This window comes from Rana temporaria, chromosome 1, assembly GCF_905171775.1.
Source record: "Rana temporaria chromosome 1, aRanTem1.1, whole genome shotgun sequence".
In the NCBI taxonomy this organism is placed as follows: domain Eukaryota; kingdom Metazoa; phylum Chordata; class Amphibia; order Anura; family Ranidae; genus Rana; species Rana temporaria.
This window is the reverse complement of record NC_053489.1, coordinates 359,787,621-359,808,896: the sequence shown is the minus strand read 5'-3', so window position 1 is coordinate 359,808,896 and position 21,276 is coordinate 359,787,621. Positions and strand designations below refer to the sequence as shown.

The 21,276-nt window shown below is 51.1% G+C and overlaps 1 protein-coding gene across 3 annotated transcripts in view; it reads left to right on the top strand.

Annotated features, from left to right (window-relative positions):
• Window positions 1-6,011: 6,011 nt before the first annotated feature.
• Window positions 6,012-21,276, top strand: part of LOC120909973 (guanine nucleotide-binding protein subunit alpha-11) — a 142,303-nt gene continuing 127,038 nt past the window's right edge. Inside the window, exon 1 of one of the 3 annotated variants that reach the window (XM_040321788.1) lies at window positions 6,012-6,431. In XM_040321788.1, the coding sequence (XP_040177722.1) occupies window positions 6,296-6,431 (136 nt within the window). In that variant the 5' untranslated portion in view covers window positions 6,012-6,295. The remainder of the gene's footprint in view (window positions 6,432-21,276) is intronic. The other 2 variants (XM_040321798.1, XM_040321780.1) reach the window with 2 other exon arrangements.

Sequence of the window (21,276 nt, the reverse complement as noted above, 5' to 3'; positions counted from 1 at the left end):
CTCTGGGCGCTGGTTGTTTGTGTCTCATGCCATCAGAAAAGCAGGGTCTTGATCTGCCTTCTGAACGACAGGTGGTTTTGCTCCAACCGAATGGAAGTGAAGCTGTGTCTGCAGGGAAGGTCTGGAGGACTTCTTACTAAAAACGTATGTGCCTTTCTTTTGGTTGTTTTTTCTGAAGAAAGACTTTTTCCTAATTTATGCTGGAAACAAGCAGGACTTTTGTTGTGACGTTTTGGATGCTGAAGAAAAGCTTTATTTTGTTTTGTTTGGTCACCAATAAAGACCCTTTGCTTTACTGACACGGTTTTACGCACTTGTCTCGCGGAGCTTAAGGACCCCCAAGGTTTACAGTTGTTAAAAAATGCAGCATGTTAGAATTTTTTTTTTGTCGTTTTTCAGAACCCGAAAAATGATGTGAAGCCCACACACGATCATTTTGAATTACATTTTTTAAAAACAACGTGTGTAGGCGGCATATGTTTTTTTGTTGAGAAAACTGCCTGGAATCTCGACAAGAAAAATAGAGAACCTCCTCTATATTTTCTTGTCGGGATTCTCAATTTTCTCGTCGTTATTCTCGTCGGACTGTTTTACGACAAGAAAACCGGTCGTGTGTATGCTTAAAAAAACGTGCATTCTCAGAATGTGTAAAACACTTCTTTTTTTTTTTAATCAGAAAGGTTTTTATTAGGGCTGTTACTGATCAAAAATGTTCTGTTCGATTAATCGTTTTTTTTTTTATCGATTAATCGACTAATTTTGATTAATTATAACGCACATACAGATCCAACTACTTTTAGCTGATCTCCTTGAAGGCTGATTCCCAGTGCAGCTACCAACAACATGGTGCGAGTAATACCAAACGGTAGCAAAAGCAGTCATAAAAACATGTAGCTAAGTATGATACTGGTATAAAAATGTGTACAACGATACCACTGCTGAATACAGATGAGGAGAGGTTAACATCAGTCCGTCGGCATGTAGATGTCCCATGAAGGGAACTATCACAACTTCCAGTGGATGGTTGTAGAATCCCAGGTTGATAGAGGGAAGTGATAGAGGGAAGTGTAACAGCCCTTGCGTTTGGCAGATAGTAAGGTCCCGTCGGCATGCAGATATGAAGGCACAGCATAGGAGCCCTTCAGATGGACATGGCAAGCCCCGCCGGTGTCCGTGACGTTACTGGATCTCCGACAGAACTCCCCGAAGGCCCAGAAGCCAGCGGAGAGGTGAGTACCAATCAAAAGAATTGTAAACGATCAAAAAGATTTTGATCGATCAAAAAAAATAAAGATTAATCGATTAATTAAAAGTTAATTTGCACAGTTTTTATTGCTCACAAAAACATACAGAGTATGAAAACATGAAGTACAGTACAACAATCAGAGGTATTGATACGACACATCAGTGTGTCATGGGTGTAACACACCGCAATCAGCTGTAAAAGTTCCGGGGGGCTTAGGCCAGGCACGGCCAGCCAGGGATCCCATAGCTTAACAAATTTGCCTGCATTTCCCCAGTGCTGATATATATATTTCTCCATCAGGAGCATGTTACCCATGTACTGTATCCATGTTTTGACCTTGGGCGGTGCCACAGATTTCCAATGTACAAGGATGGTCTTCCTCGCCTGAAACAGTGCTCTGGCAAATGCCACTCGAGTCACCTCCTCCGGTATCACCCATTCCAGAGCTTCGAGCAGGCAACAAATGGGATCGAGGGGGACGGTGGTCTGGAACACCGAATTAAGTGTAGTCAGCACCTCCGACCAGAATCTATGGAGTTTGGGGCAACGCCAGAGCAGGTGAATCAGATCTCCAGGCACCGTCCTGCATCTGCCACACAATGGGTCAGGTGCCCTACCCATTTTAAACAATTTCACAGGGGTAAAGTGTACTCTTAACAAGATATATAATTGCGACACCTTCTGCGACACATTAAGCAAACAGGTATTAACAGTGTGAAGTGCCTCCTCCCATATCTCTCCTGCGTAAAACACTTTTTGATTAAACATTTTTCTTTTCTTTCCATATTAACATCTATTTTACAGCATTCATTTTATCACAATAAATGTTTAGAAAATACTATACCAGGCTCCAGATGGCCATATCCGGTTCTTCTTCCAGGATGGAAGGCTCTTCTTGCTCCAGAGAAGGCTCAGTTTGGCTGCAGGGAAGACTAGAGAGTGATGGCCTTGCTTCAAGGTGGTCATTTAGAAAGGACAATCTCTGGTAATACCACAACTTCGGGACGTATACCTTCCCTGCTGCTGCTCCTAACCTCTGAGAAGCCAGGAACTTAAAGCGCTCACTCCTGTATGTCACTCTCAAGGTCCCAATTTTAGTATCCAGCTGTTGGTTGCGTGGGGCAGGGTCTCCAGTGCTGCTGTCCTTACCCCTTTTTCTATGGATGTTTTTTTTTGTCTCCCACAGAGCGGGCAGCTCCCTTAAAGTGGTTGTAACGCGCCTTTGACTACTTCTACCTATAAGTAAGCCTAGAATAAGGCTTACCTATAGGTAGTGGAAATATCTCCTAAACGTGCGCCGTTAAGGAGATATTTCACTTGTAGTCCACCGCAAATGTTAGTGGCGCATGCGCGGGGAAGAAACAAAACTAAGTGCCAGCCTGTGCCGTGAATTGCGGCTCTCGTGCGCATGCGCGGGAATGACGTCACGTGGCTCCGGCGAATCACATCGCTAGAGTCCGCAGCTCGGAAGGAAGAGGAGACAGAAGATGGATGCTTTCTGCAGTGGGGACATCGCTGGATTCTTTTGCAGGTAAGTGTCACATAATGGGCTAATACTTTCTCTTTAATCTATCAATCAATTCAATCAAAAAATCTTTCGCAAGAAATGGATTCATTATTTCTGCAAGACAAAACACAAGACAAAAATACTAATGTCATCACAGTCTAAACTCTAGTAATCTTTATCCCCATATAGGCCTTCAATCCCTATGCAGTATAGGCCACTAATTTCCCAAGTAAAAAACATACCTTCGGTCTGACGTTCGTCACTTTACTCCTATCTCCGCACACAGAACGTAGGTACGACACATGTGTGTAAGCTTTATATACACTATGCATGCATGACACTCCGCACACGTCGCCTGCCCATGACGTTCTTTCTCGAATGTTCCCCGCTCCTTCTCTTTCGGCACACAGACGACATGGCGGAGTCTGATGATAAGCAGGTGTCTGCAAATAATAATTTGTCGAACGACGAGACAAGCCCAGAGCCTGATGAGGAAACCACACTTGCAAGATATAATAGAATTCTATGGAAAAGTGCAGCTAATGTGCAGGAAAACCACAGGTGCGTGTAAACGACAGCACATCAGTGTGAAAGCAGCCTTAGGCCCCTGTCACATGTTCAGACCGATAAGGTTGGCCTGTCTGTTTTTTAGGTAGGCCCAATTGGACCCTCCATTCACCTCTATGGAGCAGCTTACTTCCAATTCGATCTGCTAAAAAAACAGAAAGTGATCCATACCCTTCTATCTGGGTGGATCGGAGGACCCATAGAGTAGAACGGGCTATGTCCGTGTTCACCATTCACCTGCTCCGATCATTGTGGCCTGTGACCAGTTACCAAGCCGCTTAAGTGGCCCTCACTCTTCAAAAGGTTGGGCACCTCTGTGCTAGGGGGTCTTTTGGGAAGGGAGAGGAATTGTGATGGGGGTTAAATTTTAAATTCACCCCCCTCCTTCTTGCACATGTCCTCTCCCCTCCCAAAGCACCCCCTAGCACAGCCCTCAAAATTTCCACTCGCCTACTAGCATTTGGCGAGTGGATTTAAGTTGGGGGCGAGTGATGACAGGGCTGCATGACAAATCTCCCTCCAATCTGTGCCTACACTTAGAGTCCCGATGATATTGGCGGCCGAAGAGGAAAGGTGCATGCTCGGGAAAAGTAGTCTGGTGAGCCGCGCACAGGCAGAGCAGTACACAGGTGCTCTCCTTACAATTCTCATTAAGCCATGGCACCCAACAGTATGACCTCTCTGAGCCTGCCCCCCTCCCCTGGGCCCCGACCAATGTAGCTGGAGAGCAGAAAGTAATGAGTGAGGTGGAGGATTGCAAAAATGACCACTCCGGTGCAGCGCTCACTGAAAGTTGCCCTGACATGAGAGTGGCAGCCTTCTAGTTTGTGCAGTTTCTTCTCCTTGTGCTCTATGTAAGTGTCCAGCAGTTTAGCCTGAGCACTGTGAACAGACTGGTCTCAATGTGTGCTGTGCGCTGTCAGTGTGCGCTGTGCTATGGTGTCAATGGCTGTGCAGTTATGTGGATCTCAGCGCTGGATTGTACTCCCTCCCGCTGTGCTGCAGCTCCTCTCCTCTCTGCCAGCCTGAATAAATGGGGGGAAGTGGGGACATGCAAGCGTGGAGCCGCACACACAGGCTCCTGATGATGAGATGAATGGGAGAGAGAGAGAGAGAGGATGGATGGGAGTTGCAGAGGAGACAGCAAGAGAATGGGGAAGAGATCCAGTTCTAGTGCCCTGTCCCTCTGGTCTGCCCCCAGTGCCCTGTCCCATTTTGTTAAAGTTTTTGTTGGTAATATTTAATTTTGTAACTTGATTCTGCATAAAACATTGTCATTCCATGAGATAATCTACGAGGGCGTGTTTACGGGTGCAATTAGGCGCAGGGCAGTGTATGAATTAGGTGGGGCAACTGGTGGCGAGTAACTCTTGAGGCCTGGCTGGTAGTTTAGGGCTTGAAATTTTGAGCCCTGCCCTAGCACATATACTCTAACCCCCCCCCCCCAATCTCTCTTGGCAGCATGAAAGGTTGTTACCTGCCCATGGCGCCCCCCACCCCTGCTGTGAGAACTCATACAGGCAGCCTGTCGGGGAGAGAAGTGCCTGCTGCCATCATGCAATTGCGGCACTGGTGTGGGACCCCGGGCGAGATGTGGGTTAGGTGTGGGCTCCAGGATTTAGCCGGACTCCCGAGACACCAGGATTTGAAGGGTAAGTTTACCTTTACAGAAAAATCTGTAAGGTGAACTTACACAGGATCCCCTCCCCTCTGGTCCCGCAGTGCAGCGATCTCCCATTCTGAGCCCTGCTATAGCTGACTCACCAGGCTTAGAAATCCACAGAACTTAATCTCCTAAACGTACACTGTCAGAAGGGATGTTTAGGAGCATGCACACAGGTGCCGCCGACCAATCAGAACCCGCGTAGACTGTCCTCCCAGTGCGGGATCAGAATGGAAGGTCGCCACGCTGCAGGTTAGTGGGACGGAGGGGTGGGGAGGGTCCTGTGCAAGTTCACCTTACAGATTTTTCTGTAAAGGCGAACTTACACTTTGAATAAAATCCTGGTACGGCCCTGGCGAGTCCGGGCCGGTTGGGAGGTAGGTATATCTTTCACACAAACCAATGTATATACTTATTGGGATTTCTTTTTTTTTTTTTATTTAACAGACATGTAGCAGAATACATTTTGACCTACATATATGGCTATGTTTTATAACAGAAAGTAGAAAATATATTTTTTTCTAAATATAAAAAAAACAGTGCTGATCAAATCTCACCAAAACAAAGCTCTGTGTGTGTATATATATATATATATATATATATATATATATATATATATATATATATATATATATATATATATATATATAATCTAATCTACGTACAGTGTTGCAATTGCTGGTTAAAGTAGCACAGTTCTAAATAGCAAAACTGCCCTGGTCATGAAGGGGAAAACCTTCTGGAGATCAAGTGGCAAGTACATAGAATAACAGTAGAATTATGGCTGTTTCCATGTAAACCAAGTTGTCAATCTATCGTACATTGATAGGTGGCAGTTATTTGATCAATGGAACCAAAACAGTGCAGTTTTCTGCAATGTAGGCCTAGTAAGACACAGGCCCTAGTCTCTATGACAACCCTATCGGTACGCCATCCGCCTTAGAACTTCCCACAGTTCTCTGCGAGCAGCCTCGACTTCAGCTCGAAGCAGGCAACCAACCCTAATGTGCGTGAAGTCCCGCCCAACCCCATGTCCCGTGACCTCGGTGTTGTTGATTGGGCAGCTGACAAGTCCTTCCCAGCCTGTTTCTAGCCGTCAGGGTAGGTTGTGGCGGCTCCGAGGGCTGGAGGAGCGGAAATCCCGGGTACGGCCAGCTAGGGTGGGGAAGAGATTGGTGTCCGCCCTCCTCCAGTATTCTCGGCTGGATGCTCGGCGCCCTGTGACCAGGCTCCGGATTCGGGCCAGTGAGCGAACGTCTCCCCCCCGGGAGGGAGAGGCCCCCGGTGCGGGCCACAGTGCCGGGGGGAAGGGATGACTCTGGACTCCATGATGGCCTGCTGTCTGAGTGAGGAGGTGAAGGAGTCAAAAAGGATCAATGCCGAGATCGAGAAGCAGCTGAAGAAGGACAAGAAGGACTCCAGGCGGGAGCTGAAGCTGTTACTGCTAGGTACGTGGAGGGGGGATGTGTGTGCCAGGTAAATGGGGGGGGGGGGGGGGGGTACATGGAGTGGGTGCTGTATGTCAGGGAAATAAGGGGGGGTTCAATATGTGTGTTAGATAAATGGAGGGGGTGCTGTGTTATGGAAATATTGGGGTGAGGGGGTTAGGTACATGGAACGGGGTACTAGGGGAATATGGGGGGGGGGGGGTGTTGTGTGTTAGGTAAATGAAATGGGGTGGAGAGTGTGTCAGGTACATGAATGAAGAGGGGTGCTGTGTTGGATAAATGGGGATGGGGGGGGGGGTGTATGTTGGGTACATGATGGGGCTGGGTGTGTGTTTGTTGGGTACATGATGGAGGGGGCGTTGGGTACATGATATATGTTAGGTACATGATGGGGGTGGTATATGTTGGGTACATGATGATGGGGAGGGGTAAATGTTAGGTACATGATGATGGGGGGGGGGTATATGTTAGGTACATGATGATGGGGAGGGGTAAATGTTAGGTACATGATGATGGGGGTGGTGTATGTTAGGTACATGATGATGGGGGGGGGGGGGGTATATGTTAGGTACATGATGATAGGGGGGGTATATGTTAGGTACATGATGATAGGGGGGGGTGTATGTTAGGTACATGATGATGGGGGGGGGGGTGTATGTTAGGTACATGATGATGGGGGGGGGGTGTATGTTAGGTACATGATGATGGGGGGGGGGGGTGTATGTTAGGTACATGATGATGGGGGGGGGTGTATGTTAGGTACATGATGATGGGGGGGGGGGTATGTTAGGTACATGATGATGGGGGGGGGGTATATGTTGGGTACATGATGGGGGGGGCTGTATGTTGGGTACATGATGATGGGGGGGCTGTATGTTGGGTACATGATGATGGGGGGGCTGTATGTTGGGTACATGATGGGGGGGCTGTATGTTGGGTACATGATATGGGGTGGGGGCGTGTGTTGGGTACATGATATGGGGGGGGGGCGTGTGTTGGGTACATGATGGGGGGGGCGTGTGTTGGGTACATGATATGGGGGGGGGCGTGTGTCTGGTACATGATATATGGGGGGGGCGTGTGTCGGGTACATGATATATGGGGGGGGGGGTGTGTCGGGTACATGATATATGGGGGGGGGGCGTGTGTCGGGTACATGATATATGGGGGGGGGCGTGTGTCGGGTACATGATATATGGGGGGGGGCGTGTGTCGGGTACATGATATATGGGGGGGGGCGTGTGTCGGGTACATGATATATGGGGGGGGGGCGTGTGTCGGGTACATGATATATGGGGGGGGGGCGTGTGTCGGGTACATGATATATGGGGGGGGGCGTGTGTCGGGTACATGATATATGGGGGGGGGCGTGTGTCGGGTACATGATATATGGGGGGGGGCGTGTGTCGGGTACATGATATATTGGGGGGGGGCGTGTGTCGGGTACATGATATATGGGGGGGGGGGCGTGTGTCGGGTACATGATATATGGGGGGGGGGGGCGTGTGTCGGGTACATGATATATGGGGGGGGGGGGGTGTGTCGGGTACATGATATATGGGGGGGGGGGGGTGTGTCGGGTACATGATATATGGGGGGGGGGGGGCGTGTGTCGGGTACATGATAAATGGGGGGGGGGGGGGCGTGTGTCGGGTACATGATAAATGGGGGGGGGGGGGGGCGTGTGTCGGGTACATGATATATGGGGGGGCGTGTGTCGGGTACATGATATATGGGGGGGCGTGTGTCGGGTACATGATATATGGGGGGGCGTGTGTCGGGTACATGATATATGGGGGGGGGGGCGTGTGTCGGGTACATGATATATATGGGGGGGGCGTGTGTCGGGTACATGATATATATGGGGGGGCGTGTGTCGGGTACATGATATATGGGGGGGGGCGTGTGTCGGGTACATGATATATGGGGGGGGGGCGTGTGTCGGGTACATGATATATTGGGGGGGGGGGGGCGTGTGTCGGGTACATGATATATTGGGGGGGGGGGGGGGCGTGTGTCGGGTACATGATATATTGGGGGGGGGGGCGTGTGTCGGGTACATGATATATGGGGGGGGGGGGGTGTGTCGGGTACATGATATATTGGGGGGGGGGGGCGTGTGTCGGGTACATGATATATTGGGGGGGGGGGGGCGTTGTGTCGGGTACATGATATATGGGGGGGCGTGTGTCGGGTACATGATATATGGGGGCGGCGTGTGTCGGGTACATGATATGGGGGGGGGCGTGTGTCGGTTACATGGGGGGGGGGGTTTGGTACATGGAGGGGGTGTGTGTGTGTGTGTGTGTGTGTGTGTGTGTGTGTGTGTGTGTGTGTGTGTGTGTGTGTGTGTGTGTGTGTGTGTGTGTGTGTGTATGTGTATGTGTATGGTACATGGGGGGGGGGGCTGTCTGTGTGTGACATGGGGAGGTGTGTGTGTGTGTGTGTTTGTGGGGTACATGGGGCAGCGGTGTGTGTGTGTGTGTGTGTGTGTGTGTGTTGGGTACATGGATGGTGGTGGGAGGGGTCAGTGTATGTGGTGGGGGGGTCAGAGTGTGTGTGTGTGTGTGTGTGTGTGTGTGTGTGGGTGGGGGAGATGGGGGGGGGGGTGAGTGTGTGGTGGGTATGGGGGGGGGGTTAGTGTGTGGTGGGTATGGGGGGGGGTTAGTGTGTGGTGGGTATGGGGGGGGGGGTCAGTGTGTGTTGGGTATGGGGGGGGGGGGTCAGTGTGTGTTGGGTATGGGGGGGGGGGTCAGTGTGTGTTGGGTACATGGGGGGGGGGGTCAGTGTGTGTTGGGTACATGGGGGGGGGGGGTCAGTGTGTGTTGGGTACATGGGGGGGGGGGTCAGTGTGTGTTGGGTACATGGTGGGGGGGGGGGTCAGTGTATGTTGGGTACATGGGGGGGGGGGCAGTGTATGTTGGGTACATGGTGGTGGCGGGGGGGTCAGTGTGTGTGTGTGTTTGGTACATGGGGGCGGGGGGGTGGTCAGTTTGTGTGTTGGGTACATGGTGGGGGCGGGGGGATGGTCAGTGTGTGTGTGTGTGTGTTGGGTACATGGATATGGGGGGGCGTGTGTTGGGTACATGGATATGGGGGGGGCGTGTGTTGGGTACATGGATATGGGGGGGGCGTGTGTTGGGTACATGATATGAGGGGGGGGCGTGTGTTGGGTACATGATATGGATGGTGGTGGGAGGGGTCAGTGTATGTGGTGGGGGGGTCGGTATGTGTGTGTGTGTGTGTGTGTGTGTGTGTGTGTGTGTGTGTGTGTGTGGTGGGTATGGGGGGGGGTCAGTGTGTGTTGGGTATGGGGGGGGGGGGTCAGTGTGTGTTGGGTATGGGGGGGGGGTCAGTGTGTGTTGGGTACATGGGGGGGGGGGGGGGTCAGTGTGTGTTGGGTACATGGTGGGGGGGGGTCAGTGTGTGTTGGGTACATGGGGGGGGGGGGGTCAGTGTATGTTGGGTACATGGTGGTGGCGGGGGGGGTTAGTGTGTGTGTGTGTGTGTTGGGTACATGGTGGGGTGGTCTGTGTGTGTGTGTGTTGGGTACATGGGGGTGGGGGGGTGGTCTGTGTGTGTGTGTGTGTGTGTGTGTGTTGGGTACATGGGGGCGGTCAGTGTGTGTGTTGGGTACATGGGGGCGGGGGGGTGGTCAGTTTGTGTGTTGGGTACATGGTGGGGGCGGGGGGATGGTCAGTGTGTGTGTGTGTGTGTGTGTGTGTGTGTGTGTGTGTGTGTGTGTGTGTGTGTGTTGGGTACATGGATATGGGGGGGCGTGTGTTGGGTACATGGATATGGGGGGGCGTGTGTTGGGTACATGGATATGGGGGGGCGTGTGTTGGGTACATGGATATGGGGGTGGCGTGTGTTGGGTACATGATATGAGGGGGGGGCGTGTGTTGGGTACATGATATGAGGGGGGGGCGTGTGTTGGGTACATGATATGAGGGGGGGGCGTGTGTTGGGTACATGATATGGGGGGGGGCGTGTTGGGTACATGATATGGGGGGGGGGGTGTGTTGGTTACATGATATGGGGGGGGGGGCGTGTGTTGGGTACATGATATGGGGGGGCGTGTGTCGGGTACATGATATGGGGGGGGGCGTGTGTCGGGTACATGATATGGGGGGGGCGTGTGTCGGGTACATGATATGGGGGGGGGGGCGTGTGTCGGGTACATGATATGGGGGGGGGGGGGGCGTGTGTCGGGTACATGATATGGGGGGGGGGGGCGTGTGTCGGGTACATGATATGGGGGGGGGCGTGTGTCGGGTACATGATATGGGGGGGGCGTGTGTCGGGTACATGATATGGGGGGGGGCGTGTGTCGGGTACATGATATGGGGGGGGGGCGTGTGTCGGGTACATGATATGGGGGGGGGGCGTGTGTCGGGTACATGATATGGGGGGGGCGTGTGTCGGGTACATGATATGGGGGGGGGGCGGCGTGTGTCGGGTACATGATATGGGGGGGGGGGCGTGTGTCGGGTACATGATATGGGGGGGGGGCGTGTGTCGGGTACATGATATGGGGGGGGGGCGTGTGTTGGGTACATGATATGGGGGGGGGGCGTGTGTCGGGTACATGATATGGGGGGGGGTCGTGTGTCGGGTACATGATATGGGGGGGGGGGCGTGTGTCGGGTACATGATATGGGGTGGGGGGGCGTGTGTCGGGTACATGATATGGGGGGGGGGCGTGTGTTGGGTACATGATATGGGGGGGGGGGCGTGTGTGTTGGGTACATGATATGGGGGGGGGGGGTGTGTGTTGGGTACAGGATATGGGGGGGCGTGTGTTGGGTACATGATATGGGGGGGCGTGTGTTGGGTACATGATATGGGGGGGGCGTGTGTTGGGTACATGATATGGGGGGGGGGGGGGCGTGTGTTGGGTACATGATATGGGAGGGGGCTGTGTATGTGGTACATTGGGGGCGGGGGGGAGTTTGGTACATGGAGGGGCTGTGTGTATCGTACATTTGAGTTTGTGTGTGACATGGGGGGGGGGGGCTGTGTGTGACATGGGGGGGGGCGGCTGTCTGTGTGCGCGACATGGGGGGGCTGTCTGTGTGTTTGTGACATGGGGAGGTCAGTGTGTGTGTGTGGTAGGTATATGCGGGGGGGGGGGGATTAGTGTGTGCGGGAACATGGTGGTCGGTGGGGGGGGGGGGGTAAGTGTGTGTGTTGGGTACATGGATGGTGGTGGGGGGTCGGTGTGTGTGTGTGTTGGGTATGGGGGGGGGTTAGTGTGTGTTGAGTGCATGGTGGTGGTGGTGGGGGGGGTCAGTGTATGTTGTGTACATGGTGGAGGGGGGGGGGTCAGTGTATGTTGTGTACATGGTGGAGGGGGGGGGGTCAGTGTGTGTGTGTGTGTGTGTGTGTGTGTGTGTGTTGGGTACATGGTGGGGGGTGTTGTATCCTCTGTGTGTTGGGTACATGGCGGGGGGGTGGTCTGTGTGTGTGTGTGTTGGGTACATGGCGGGGGGGTGGTCAGTTTGTGTGTTGGGTACATGGTGGGGGCGGTGTGTGTGTGTGTGTGTGTGTTTGTTGGGTACATGGTGGGGGCGGTGGTCAGTGTGTGTGTTGGGTACATGGTGGGGGCAGGGGGGTGGTCAGTGTGTGTGTGTGTGTGTGTGTGTGTGTGTGTGTTTGTTGGGTACATGGTGGGGCGGGGGGGTGGTGGTGTGTGTGTGTGTTGGGTACATGGTGGGGGGTCAGTGTGTGTGTTGGGTACATGGTGGGGGGTCAGTGTGTGTGTGTTGGGTACATGGTGGGGGGGGTCAGTGTGTGTGTGTGTGTTGGGTACATATTGGGGGGGTCAGTGTGTGTGTGTGTGTGTGTGTGTGTGTGTGTGTGTGTGTGGTACATGGGGTCGGTGGTCAGTGTGTTGGGTACATGGTGGGGGCAGGGGGGTGGTCAGTGTGTGTGTTTGGTACGTACGTACGTACGTACGTACGTACGTACGTACGTGTGTGTGTGTGTGTGTGTTTTTTTGTTTGTTGGGTACATGGTGGGGGCGGGGGGGTGGTGTGTGTGTGTGTTGGGTACATGGTGGTGGGGGGTCAGTGTGTGTGTTGGGTACATGGTGGTGGGGGGTCAGTGTGTGTGTTGGGTACATGGTGGTGGGGGGTCAGTGTGTGTGTTGGGTACATGGTGGTGGGGGGTCAGTGTGTGTGTTGGGTACATGGTGGTGGGGGGTCAGTGTGTGTGTTGGGTACATGGTGGTGGGGGGTCAGTGTGTGTGTTGGGTACATGGTGGTGGGGGGTCAGTGTGTGTGTTGGGTACATGGTGGTGGTGGGTCAGTGTGTGTGTTGGGTACATGGTGGTGGTGGTGGGTCAGTGTGTGTGTTGGGTACATGGTGGTGGGGGGTCAGTGTGTGTGTTGGGTACATGGTGGTGGGGGGGTCAGTGTGTGTGTTGGGTACATGGTGGTGGGGGGTCAGTGTGTGTGTGTGTGTGTGTGTGTGTGTGTGTGTGTGTGTGTGTGTGTGGTACATGGTGGTGGGGGGGTCAGTGTGTGTGTTGGGTACATGGTGGTGGGGGGTCTGTGTGTGTGTGTGTGTGTGTGTGTGTGTGTGTGTTGGGTACATGGTGGTGGGGGGGTCAGTGTGTGTGTTGGGTACATGGTGGTGGGGGGTCAGTGTGTGTTGGGTACATGGTGGTGGGGGGTCAGTGTGTGTGTGTGTGTGTGTGTGTGTGTTGGGTACATGGTGGGGGGGTCAGTGTGTGTTGGGTACATGGTGGGGGGGGGGGGTCAGTGTGTGTGTGTGTGTGTGTGTGTGTGTTGGGTACATGGTGGGTAGGGGGGGTCAGTGTGTGTGTGTGTGTGTGTGTGTGTGTGTGTGTGTGTGTGTGGTGGGTGGGGGTCAGTGTGTGTGTGTGTGTGTGTGTGTGTGTGTTGGGTACATGGTGGGGGGGTCAGTGTGTGTTGGGTACATGGTGGGGGGGGGGGGGTCAGTGTGTGTGTGTGTGTGTGTGTGTGTGTGTGTGTGTGTGTGTGTGTGTGTGTGTGTGTGTGTGTGTGTTGGGTACATGGTGGGTAGGGGGGGGTCAGTGTGTGTGTGTGTGTGTGTGTTGGGTACATGGTGGGTGGGGGGGGGGGGTCAGTGTGTGTGTGTGTGTGTGTGTGTGTGTGTTGGGTACATGGGAAACAAAATATATTTACTTGTGCTTTAAAGTGGTTGTCGAGTTTGTAAGAAGTAAATAAAGGTCAGCAGCTGCTGCCTTTGAATAAATGGGCCCATTTCCCGGCACCTCCTCATCCGGACTAGTTCTTTTCTCACTTACAGGTTCCCTGCACCGGCATTCTAACTAGACAGCAGACTGACTTTTGGCTTTACAGTCAGCTGCCCACTACGCATGTGCAAGTCACATTGCTCTTTGTGAATGGTCCTGTAGTCTTCCGGGACCTGTGACAAGTCCCAGATGACATCAGGGGAAGGAGAACTTTGCGATGCTAGTGGGAGCGTCTGCTGCTTCTTCATCAATGACCATCCAGGGTTTTATAGCCCCACCCCCACCTACTGGAGTAGGACACTTGGCTGAAAAAAGACTTGCCACCTCGTATAGGCAGTCCTCTCTGGGTATAAAACCCCCTTCCTGCTATTGGCCTCCAGTCATTCCTGTCTAGTGTCTTCCGGAGAATGGACGTGTTTGCTGCTGGGACTTTTTTCTGTAATTTTGGCTTTGATCTTCTATCAGCAGTTGGGCTAGGTGACGGGCTGAATAATCTAGATCCAATGGTCACCCCATTCTAACCAGCTCTGTGGGCCGCAGCTATGCCCCATCTTGGACTGGGGCGACCAGCGAGTTTAGCGTCTTGCAGGGACACATGACCAGGCGCCTAAAGTCTGTGTCAATGCTGCCCCTGCCTGACAGCCCCCACTTCGGTGGAGAGGAGGATATGCCACAGGAGCCTTACCCGCACACTCTGTTGGATTCCCTTCCATCTCTAAACACTGTGGAGCGAGCTTCGCTAGTTACCGGGCCTGTTGACTTCCCTCATTCCCAACAAGTGGGCAAAAAAAAAATCATTCTCCCAGGCTAAAAAATAGAAATTTATCCTTTTCACCAGGCAGGTTCTTTCCCTCCGATCTGCGACTCTCGCTGGCCCGTCTGGGGGCTCTGTATGGTGCTGTAAAGGATCTGATCCTTCTAGGAGTGTCTCGGTGCCCGCATCAGAGCGGTTTCGGGGATTTTATTCCAATCAGTTTAGTGTTTGCCTGATCCTGCATCTCAAAGCCCAGAATGCTTTTGTGAGGGTCCACATGTTCAAAATGGCATCCATTGTTTGGTGGCCTTGCTTCACCTGATGTTTCTGGTCCACAGACTTTAGAGACACTTACCTGCACATTCCCTTCTGCAGGGGACATCAGCGTTTCCTACAACTTGCTATTGGGATGCACTTTATCAATTTGTAGTGTTGTTCTTTAGTCTGGCCACCGCTCTCTTGATGTTTACCAAGGTCCTGGCTTTGCTGAGACAACAGTGGATCTCTTTGATCAATTACCTGGATGACTTGCTCTTGCCGGCAGATACTTACTTGTCACCTTTGGAAAGTGTGGAGATTACCATGCATTTTCTCCAGGACATCTGACCCCACCCATGTGCTTGGAGTATTTGGGGGCTGATCCTGTATTATGAGCAGGCCAAGGTGGTGTTCCCACCGGACAAACTCTGGACGCTCCAGTCTGTGGTGCAGCAGCTCTGGGCCTGCAGGTGGCCCTCCCTGCGCTTTTGCATGAGTGGTTCTGTCCACTCTGTACCATACGAAAACCTTGCAGATGGAAATCCTATAGAAATGGAGCAGGTCTCCCACTGCCTTGGACATTCAAATTCACCTGGAGGGGTCAACGAGGGCCTCCCATCTCTGGTGGTTGCGGTCTCTGGCCTTCCAGAACAGAAAGTATACCCGAAGGTGTTCCATCAGCTCTGTCTTTGCTGGGAGATGCCAGATCTCCTTGTGCCTGCCTTAATAGAGCAGTTTGCAGGTTTGTGGCAAGATCCTTGGCGGATGCGAAAGATGCACTAGTGGAGCCGTGGGAGCATTACAATCTCCTTTACGCCTTTTCGCCCCTTCATCTCATACCTCATCTGTTGAGCAGGCTAGAGGCCGAATGGATCCCAGTCATCCTGGTGGCTCCGGACTGGGCTTGTCGTCTATGGTACGCTGACGTGGTGTGATTGGTACCAGTCGCTCCCCGACGGCTGCCTCTTCAGGAGGACTTTCTGATCCAGGGGCCACTCTGCTATCCGTCGCTGAGAACTATTGAAAGCCAGGTTCTGAGGGACAGGGGGCTGTCTGCTTTGGCGATTCCCAAGTATACCTTCCAGAAGATTTATTATCATACCTGGAGGAGGGCCTCTATCATTTGGTATGAACACCTGGGGTTCCAGCCCTGCTCTTTCTCGGTGGCTCAGGTTTTGGACTTCCTGCACCGTGGCATAGATCAGAAGCTTGCTTTGATTTCAAGTCTCTGTTCTAGTTGTTTTCTTTCACCTTTCCTTGGCTACGCATTCCTTGGTCTGTACTTTCATTCAAAAGTTCATCATGTGGTGCCCCCTGTTGCCACCATAGGATTTGAATTGTGTTTTTGGCTCTTCAGAAGTCTCCCTTTGATGGCATCTGGGATATTCCCTCACTTGCACTCTTGCAGAGCGTTGCCTTCCTAGACTCTATCACTTTGGCGGGTGTTGGAATTGGCGGCCTTGTGCTGTAAGCTGCCTTATCTGGTCTTGCATGTGGACAAGGTTCTGCTTCGACCTTTCTGTTCCTTTCTGCCGAAGGTGCTTTTATTATTTTCACTTGAATGAGGGCATTCCTCCTTCTATCCTGTGTCCTAGGCCTTGGCACCCAAAGAGGTGGCCTTGAACTCCTTGGATGTGGTTTCATCCAAGGCAAGGAGGCTTTTTCTGCCACGGTTTCTCATTTTGGATTTGGCAGACATATGCCTTAAGGGGAGGGATCCTCTCTTCTGTTATGGCACATGCCATCAGGGTGGTTAGCGCCTCCTTGGTGTTCCGACCTCCAGGCATCTGTTTCTTAAGCGTGCCAAGGGGCGACCTGGCTGTCTGTGCATACATTTGCTTAATTCTATAAAGTTTATGTGTAGTTTTGGCCGCAAAAGTTTTTCAGGCAGCTGTTTTGGACTCTGGGAACCTTTTGGAGTGGTTCAGATTGTTGGCATGTTGACCTGGGTTTTTTCTCCATTGATTGGTTTACCCATTCCTCATTGTGGCACTGCTTAGAAACATCCCTGCCTGGTCATGGATTAGGAAGAAGTGGCTGTGTCCATCAATAATGAATGCAAGAGAAAATGGTATTTATTTTTTTGTTAGTGTAAAATGTCTTCTCTGAGTTAATTAACGGACAACACACCCACCCCTTTTGTGGAGTTTTCTCCTTTTGATACTGATTGTAACTGACTGGAGGCCTATTGGCAGAGATGGGATTTTATACCCAGAGAGGACTGCCTATAGGAGGCGCTGAGTCTTTTTTTTTTTTTTTTTTTTCTGCCTAGTGTCCTACTCCAGTAGGTGTGGCTATCAAACCCTGTTTGGCCATGGATAAAGAAGCAGCAGCTGTGTCTGTCAACTAACTCAATTTTACGATGAGTAACAAATCCTATTTCTTCCATTTCTTAAGTCACTTGCTGGTTTCCGTGCCAAGGCAAATGTCGTATATCCCTGGAGTCTAAAGGAGGGATGGAGGGGCATTCTCGGCCAAGTACACCCTTCCGCCCGTATGCCTGTGCTAAGGGCAGATGGATTCCAGGAAGTGACAGAACTACACTTTAAAATCCTGTCGGCTGTTTACATCCCAGACATGGAATACTAAGAGGATTTTCTCAGTCGTTGGCATCTGAATCCAGGGGAGAAGGCTCTCTATCCAGCGGTGCTTCAAGCACTTTGCCGCATGGTGTGTGTGTGTGTGTGTGTGTGTAAAAATCTTCTGGTGTCTATATTCAACAACAAACTGGACAAGTGTGTTGCCAGGTCCAGAGATCCTTAGGCATTTTCAGCAGAAGCTGTGGTGAGACAAAGATCACTTCCACCTGATCTACACCTTCCCATCTCTCTATCTTCTGCCTAGTCTGTACAAACATGTTATACTTGCCTCCACTGTGCAGCTCGTTTTGCACAGTGTCCCCTAGCCCTGTCTTCTGGGGTCCCTCGGCGGCTGACTCGGCTCCTCCTCGCAAAAGCTTTTTACCTTCATGTGAGCTCGCATTGGTAGAAAGCTTTTGCCAGCACTCTCCCGTGATACAGCGGTGGGCATAGCCGCCGACTGTATCACTCGGCCCCTCCCCCGGCACGCCGCGTCACCTGCTGTGATTGACAGCAGCGCCAGCCAATGGCTGCGCTGCTATTAATCCGTCCAGCCTAGCCAATCAACGGCCAAGCTGGGAACCGAAGAGGATCACATGGACGCGCCTGGGACTTTCGAAGGGTCAGTTGAAAAAACATTTACCTTTACAACCCCTTTTAAGATAAACATTCAGGCGATTCTCATTGCATTAAACTGGCCCAGGAGGAAATAGTATTTGGACATAGCAGACTTTCTGTGGGCCCTCCTGGATCTTCTGTACCTTCTGTCCCTAGGACCAGTTAACCATGCTGCTTTGCAGTCACTGGTTTTAGTGGCATAGCTATTTGAAGGTAAGGGGCTTATTGAATTCAACCATCCCTACCATATTGAAATGCTAGAAAGTTGACTTTTACGTGGTTGCAAATCTATCTGGTATAGATCAGCATCTCGCCTCCTTCACAGGACAAATCTTGACCTTGCCCGTTCTGGTTCAGAGATCTCTCACTTCATTGTTAAAGTGATTTTTAAGTCAGAGGATTTTTTATCTTGATGCATTCTATTAAGGATAAAAAACCTCCTGTGTGCAGCAGCTGCCCCCAGTGAGCCCTTTCTCTATCCAGCAATGTCCATGAGTGCTTTGGCTGTCCGTGACTCTCCCTCCTAATTGTCTGAGACACAGCAGCGGCCCCCTTTTGATCTTGCTGCTGTCAAAGTCAGTTAGCCAATCAGGAGAGAGAGATCAAAGTGGGGCTCCATCTCTGAATGGACACAGAGCTGCAACTCGACTCGGGTGCCCCCATAGCAAGCTGAGGGAAGGGCCAGGAGCACCAAAGAGGAGGATGTGGGCTGGTTCTTTTGGCCCTTGGTGCTACAAAGGCTGCCCTTCAAACCTATTTAGGTTATTGTCTTATCTGATCTTGGTTATATTGAAGTTTAAAAAAAAAAAACATGTCATACTTTTCTGCTTTGTGCAGTGTTTTTGCACAGAGCAGCCTCGGACCTTCTTTTTCTCCTGGCCCCTCCCTCCTGCCAAGATCTATCTATCTATCTATCTATCTATCTATCTATCTATCTATCTATCTATCTATCTATCTATCTATCTATCTATCCTTAATGCATAGCTATCCCCCATGGACCTGCAGGCATTTTTCAGCTTTTCTTTAGTGGTGAAGCCCATCCAGTAGTAGTAGTAGTAGTAATTTCTCCATTTAAATAATTTGTAAACCCATTTCATATTTCTGATAAATGTATGTTGTACCATGTACTTGTATGAAAATGTATACTGTTCTCTTTGTATTACTTCCTATGTGTAAAATACCTGGTGTTCCTGCCAGTCCCTCTGCTTTGCTATTAAAAACTGACCACACTATGCATGGGAGCACAACATGGTCAGTTTTCAAAGCTGTGCTGGAACTTGGCTTGCTCTCCTCTGATCAGACCTGACATTTTCCTCCCTTTTTTACTACCCTTTCTTGAGCCTAAAGGCTGAACTTCTGTCCAACCTGGCCATGGCCAGATGCGCAATTTCTGCTTGTCCATTGGCTCCTGGGAAAGCAGTGTCATTAATCCCAGGCGTTCAATGGGCATCCCCTGCTGGTAGCATTGTGTTATATGGGTGTCATTTTTGAATTGGGAATTCAGTCTTTCTTTTACATTGGTACTGTGTGGCAGCGAGGGTATCATTAGGTACTTTCGGCAACAGGAGCAGCATAAAAAATCGAAGGTTATTTTATTGAACTGCCCGAGAAAACTGATGGGGCACTGCATTTTAAAACTGGGGCAATTTTGTTCCCACTGCACATGCGCAAGAACAGGAGTTGTATGCTGGGTAGCCAGCTGCACCTAATCCCAGAAGAGTCATGACATAGACAGCGGCCGTGTAGTTTTAAAAACTTGCGCTCCTCCTTGTGCTGTTCCGTGATAGGCGGAACACACGGTTTCCCGGCAAACACTGTTCGGTGTTCTGCCTGTGTTCAGTCGCCCTCTCATTCATGATAGACGAGAGGGCGACTGAACACAGGCGGAACATGATCTATCGCGATCGCCCTTTTGTTCGTGATAGACGAGAGAGCGATCGTGATAGGCGGAACAGTGAACATAGTATTTGCTCGGAAATCGAGTGTTACGCCTATCACGGAACAGCACAAGGAAGAGCGTGAGTTTTTAAAACTGCACGGCCACCTTCGGGTACACAGATCGGATTCGGCAATGGGCACGGTGAGGTCAGGTGGCAATGGACTCGGGTACTGACTCGAGTATAAGCCGAGGGGGTAATTTTCAGTCCAAAAAAAGGGCTGAAAAACTCTGCTTATACTCGAGTGTATATGGTACTAAAAAAATGCACACAACAGAAACCGTACAATAAATCGCATTTCTGTGAAATGTGTAGACATGCATATCTTTATTTGCAACACCTGTTAATGTTTTTAATTATCTTTTCAATTAATTTTGTATATGTATGAAGTTTTAGGGGCAATGGATGTCCTGAAATGTGAAATTGTGTGAAAACACTCTCTTGGGCACATCATTTGCTGCTGTTTATACCAACAGATGTCTAGGCTTTCAATCAGTGAAAACAAATTCCTGACCCTCAAGCCTTACTAGCGAGCAATATTTTAACAAAAATGGAGAAGTTTGTTGTGTTTGGTAATATCAAGGTGACTCTAAGGCCTCGTACACACAGACGAACTGTCCGCTGAAAAGGGTCCGCCGGACCGTTTTCAGCGGACAGTCCGCTGCTGGATTTCTGTCCGATGGTTGTACACACCATCAAACAGAAATCCGCGCGGACACGTGGCCGATGACGTGCGTGGCCCTGGAAGGTCAATGCTTCCACGCATGCGTCGAATCACTTCGACGCATGCGAGGGCTTTCGGCCGAGCGGACATGTACGGTGAGTCTGTACAGACGACCGAACATGTCCGACGGACAGGCTTCCAGCGGACATGTTTCTTAGCATGCTAAGAAATTTTTGTCCGCTGGAAAACGGTCGGCTGGACAAATGTCCGCTGGAAACCTGTCCGATAGGCCATACACACGGCCGAACATGTCCGCTGAAACTGGTCCGCGGACCAGTTTCAGCAGACATGTTCGATCGTGTGTACGGGGCCTTAGGCTGCATTCACACCTGAGCGTCGGTCGTTTTTTGGGCGTGTTTTTCCGGCGTTTTGTCACACGTATTCATGCTTGTTTGCATACAGCGTCGTCCGACGTTTTTGTACTTCAACGCTTTTTATTTTAGCCAATAAGAAAAATGATCACCTTTTCATCACTTGTTGCTATGTTGGTAGATATTTTTAATCTTCTGCCTGGGTGAAAAGTTCTATTGATTAAAGCGACGAAACGCCCGTAGCAAACGCTCGTTGTCGCGCTAGTCGCTTGAATCAAGCGTTTCCATTACTTTCTATGGGAAATGGAAACGCTCAAATACGCCTAAACCGCCCGATACGCGTGACAAAAAAGGGTCCGGAACTTGTTTGAGCTTCAGGCGTTCGGCGTCAGGCGTATTGGCGTGCAGATGTGAACCATCT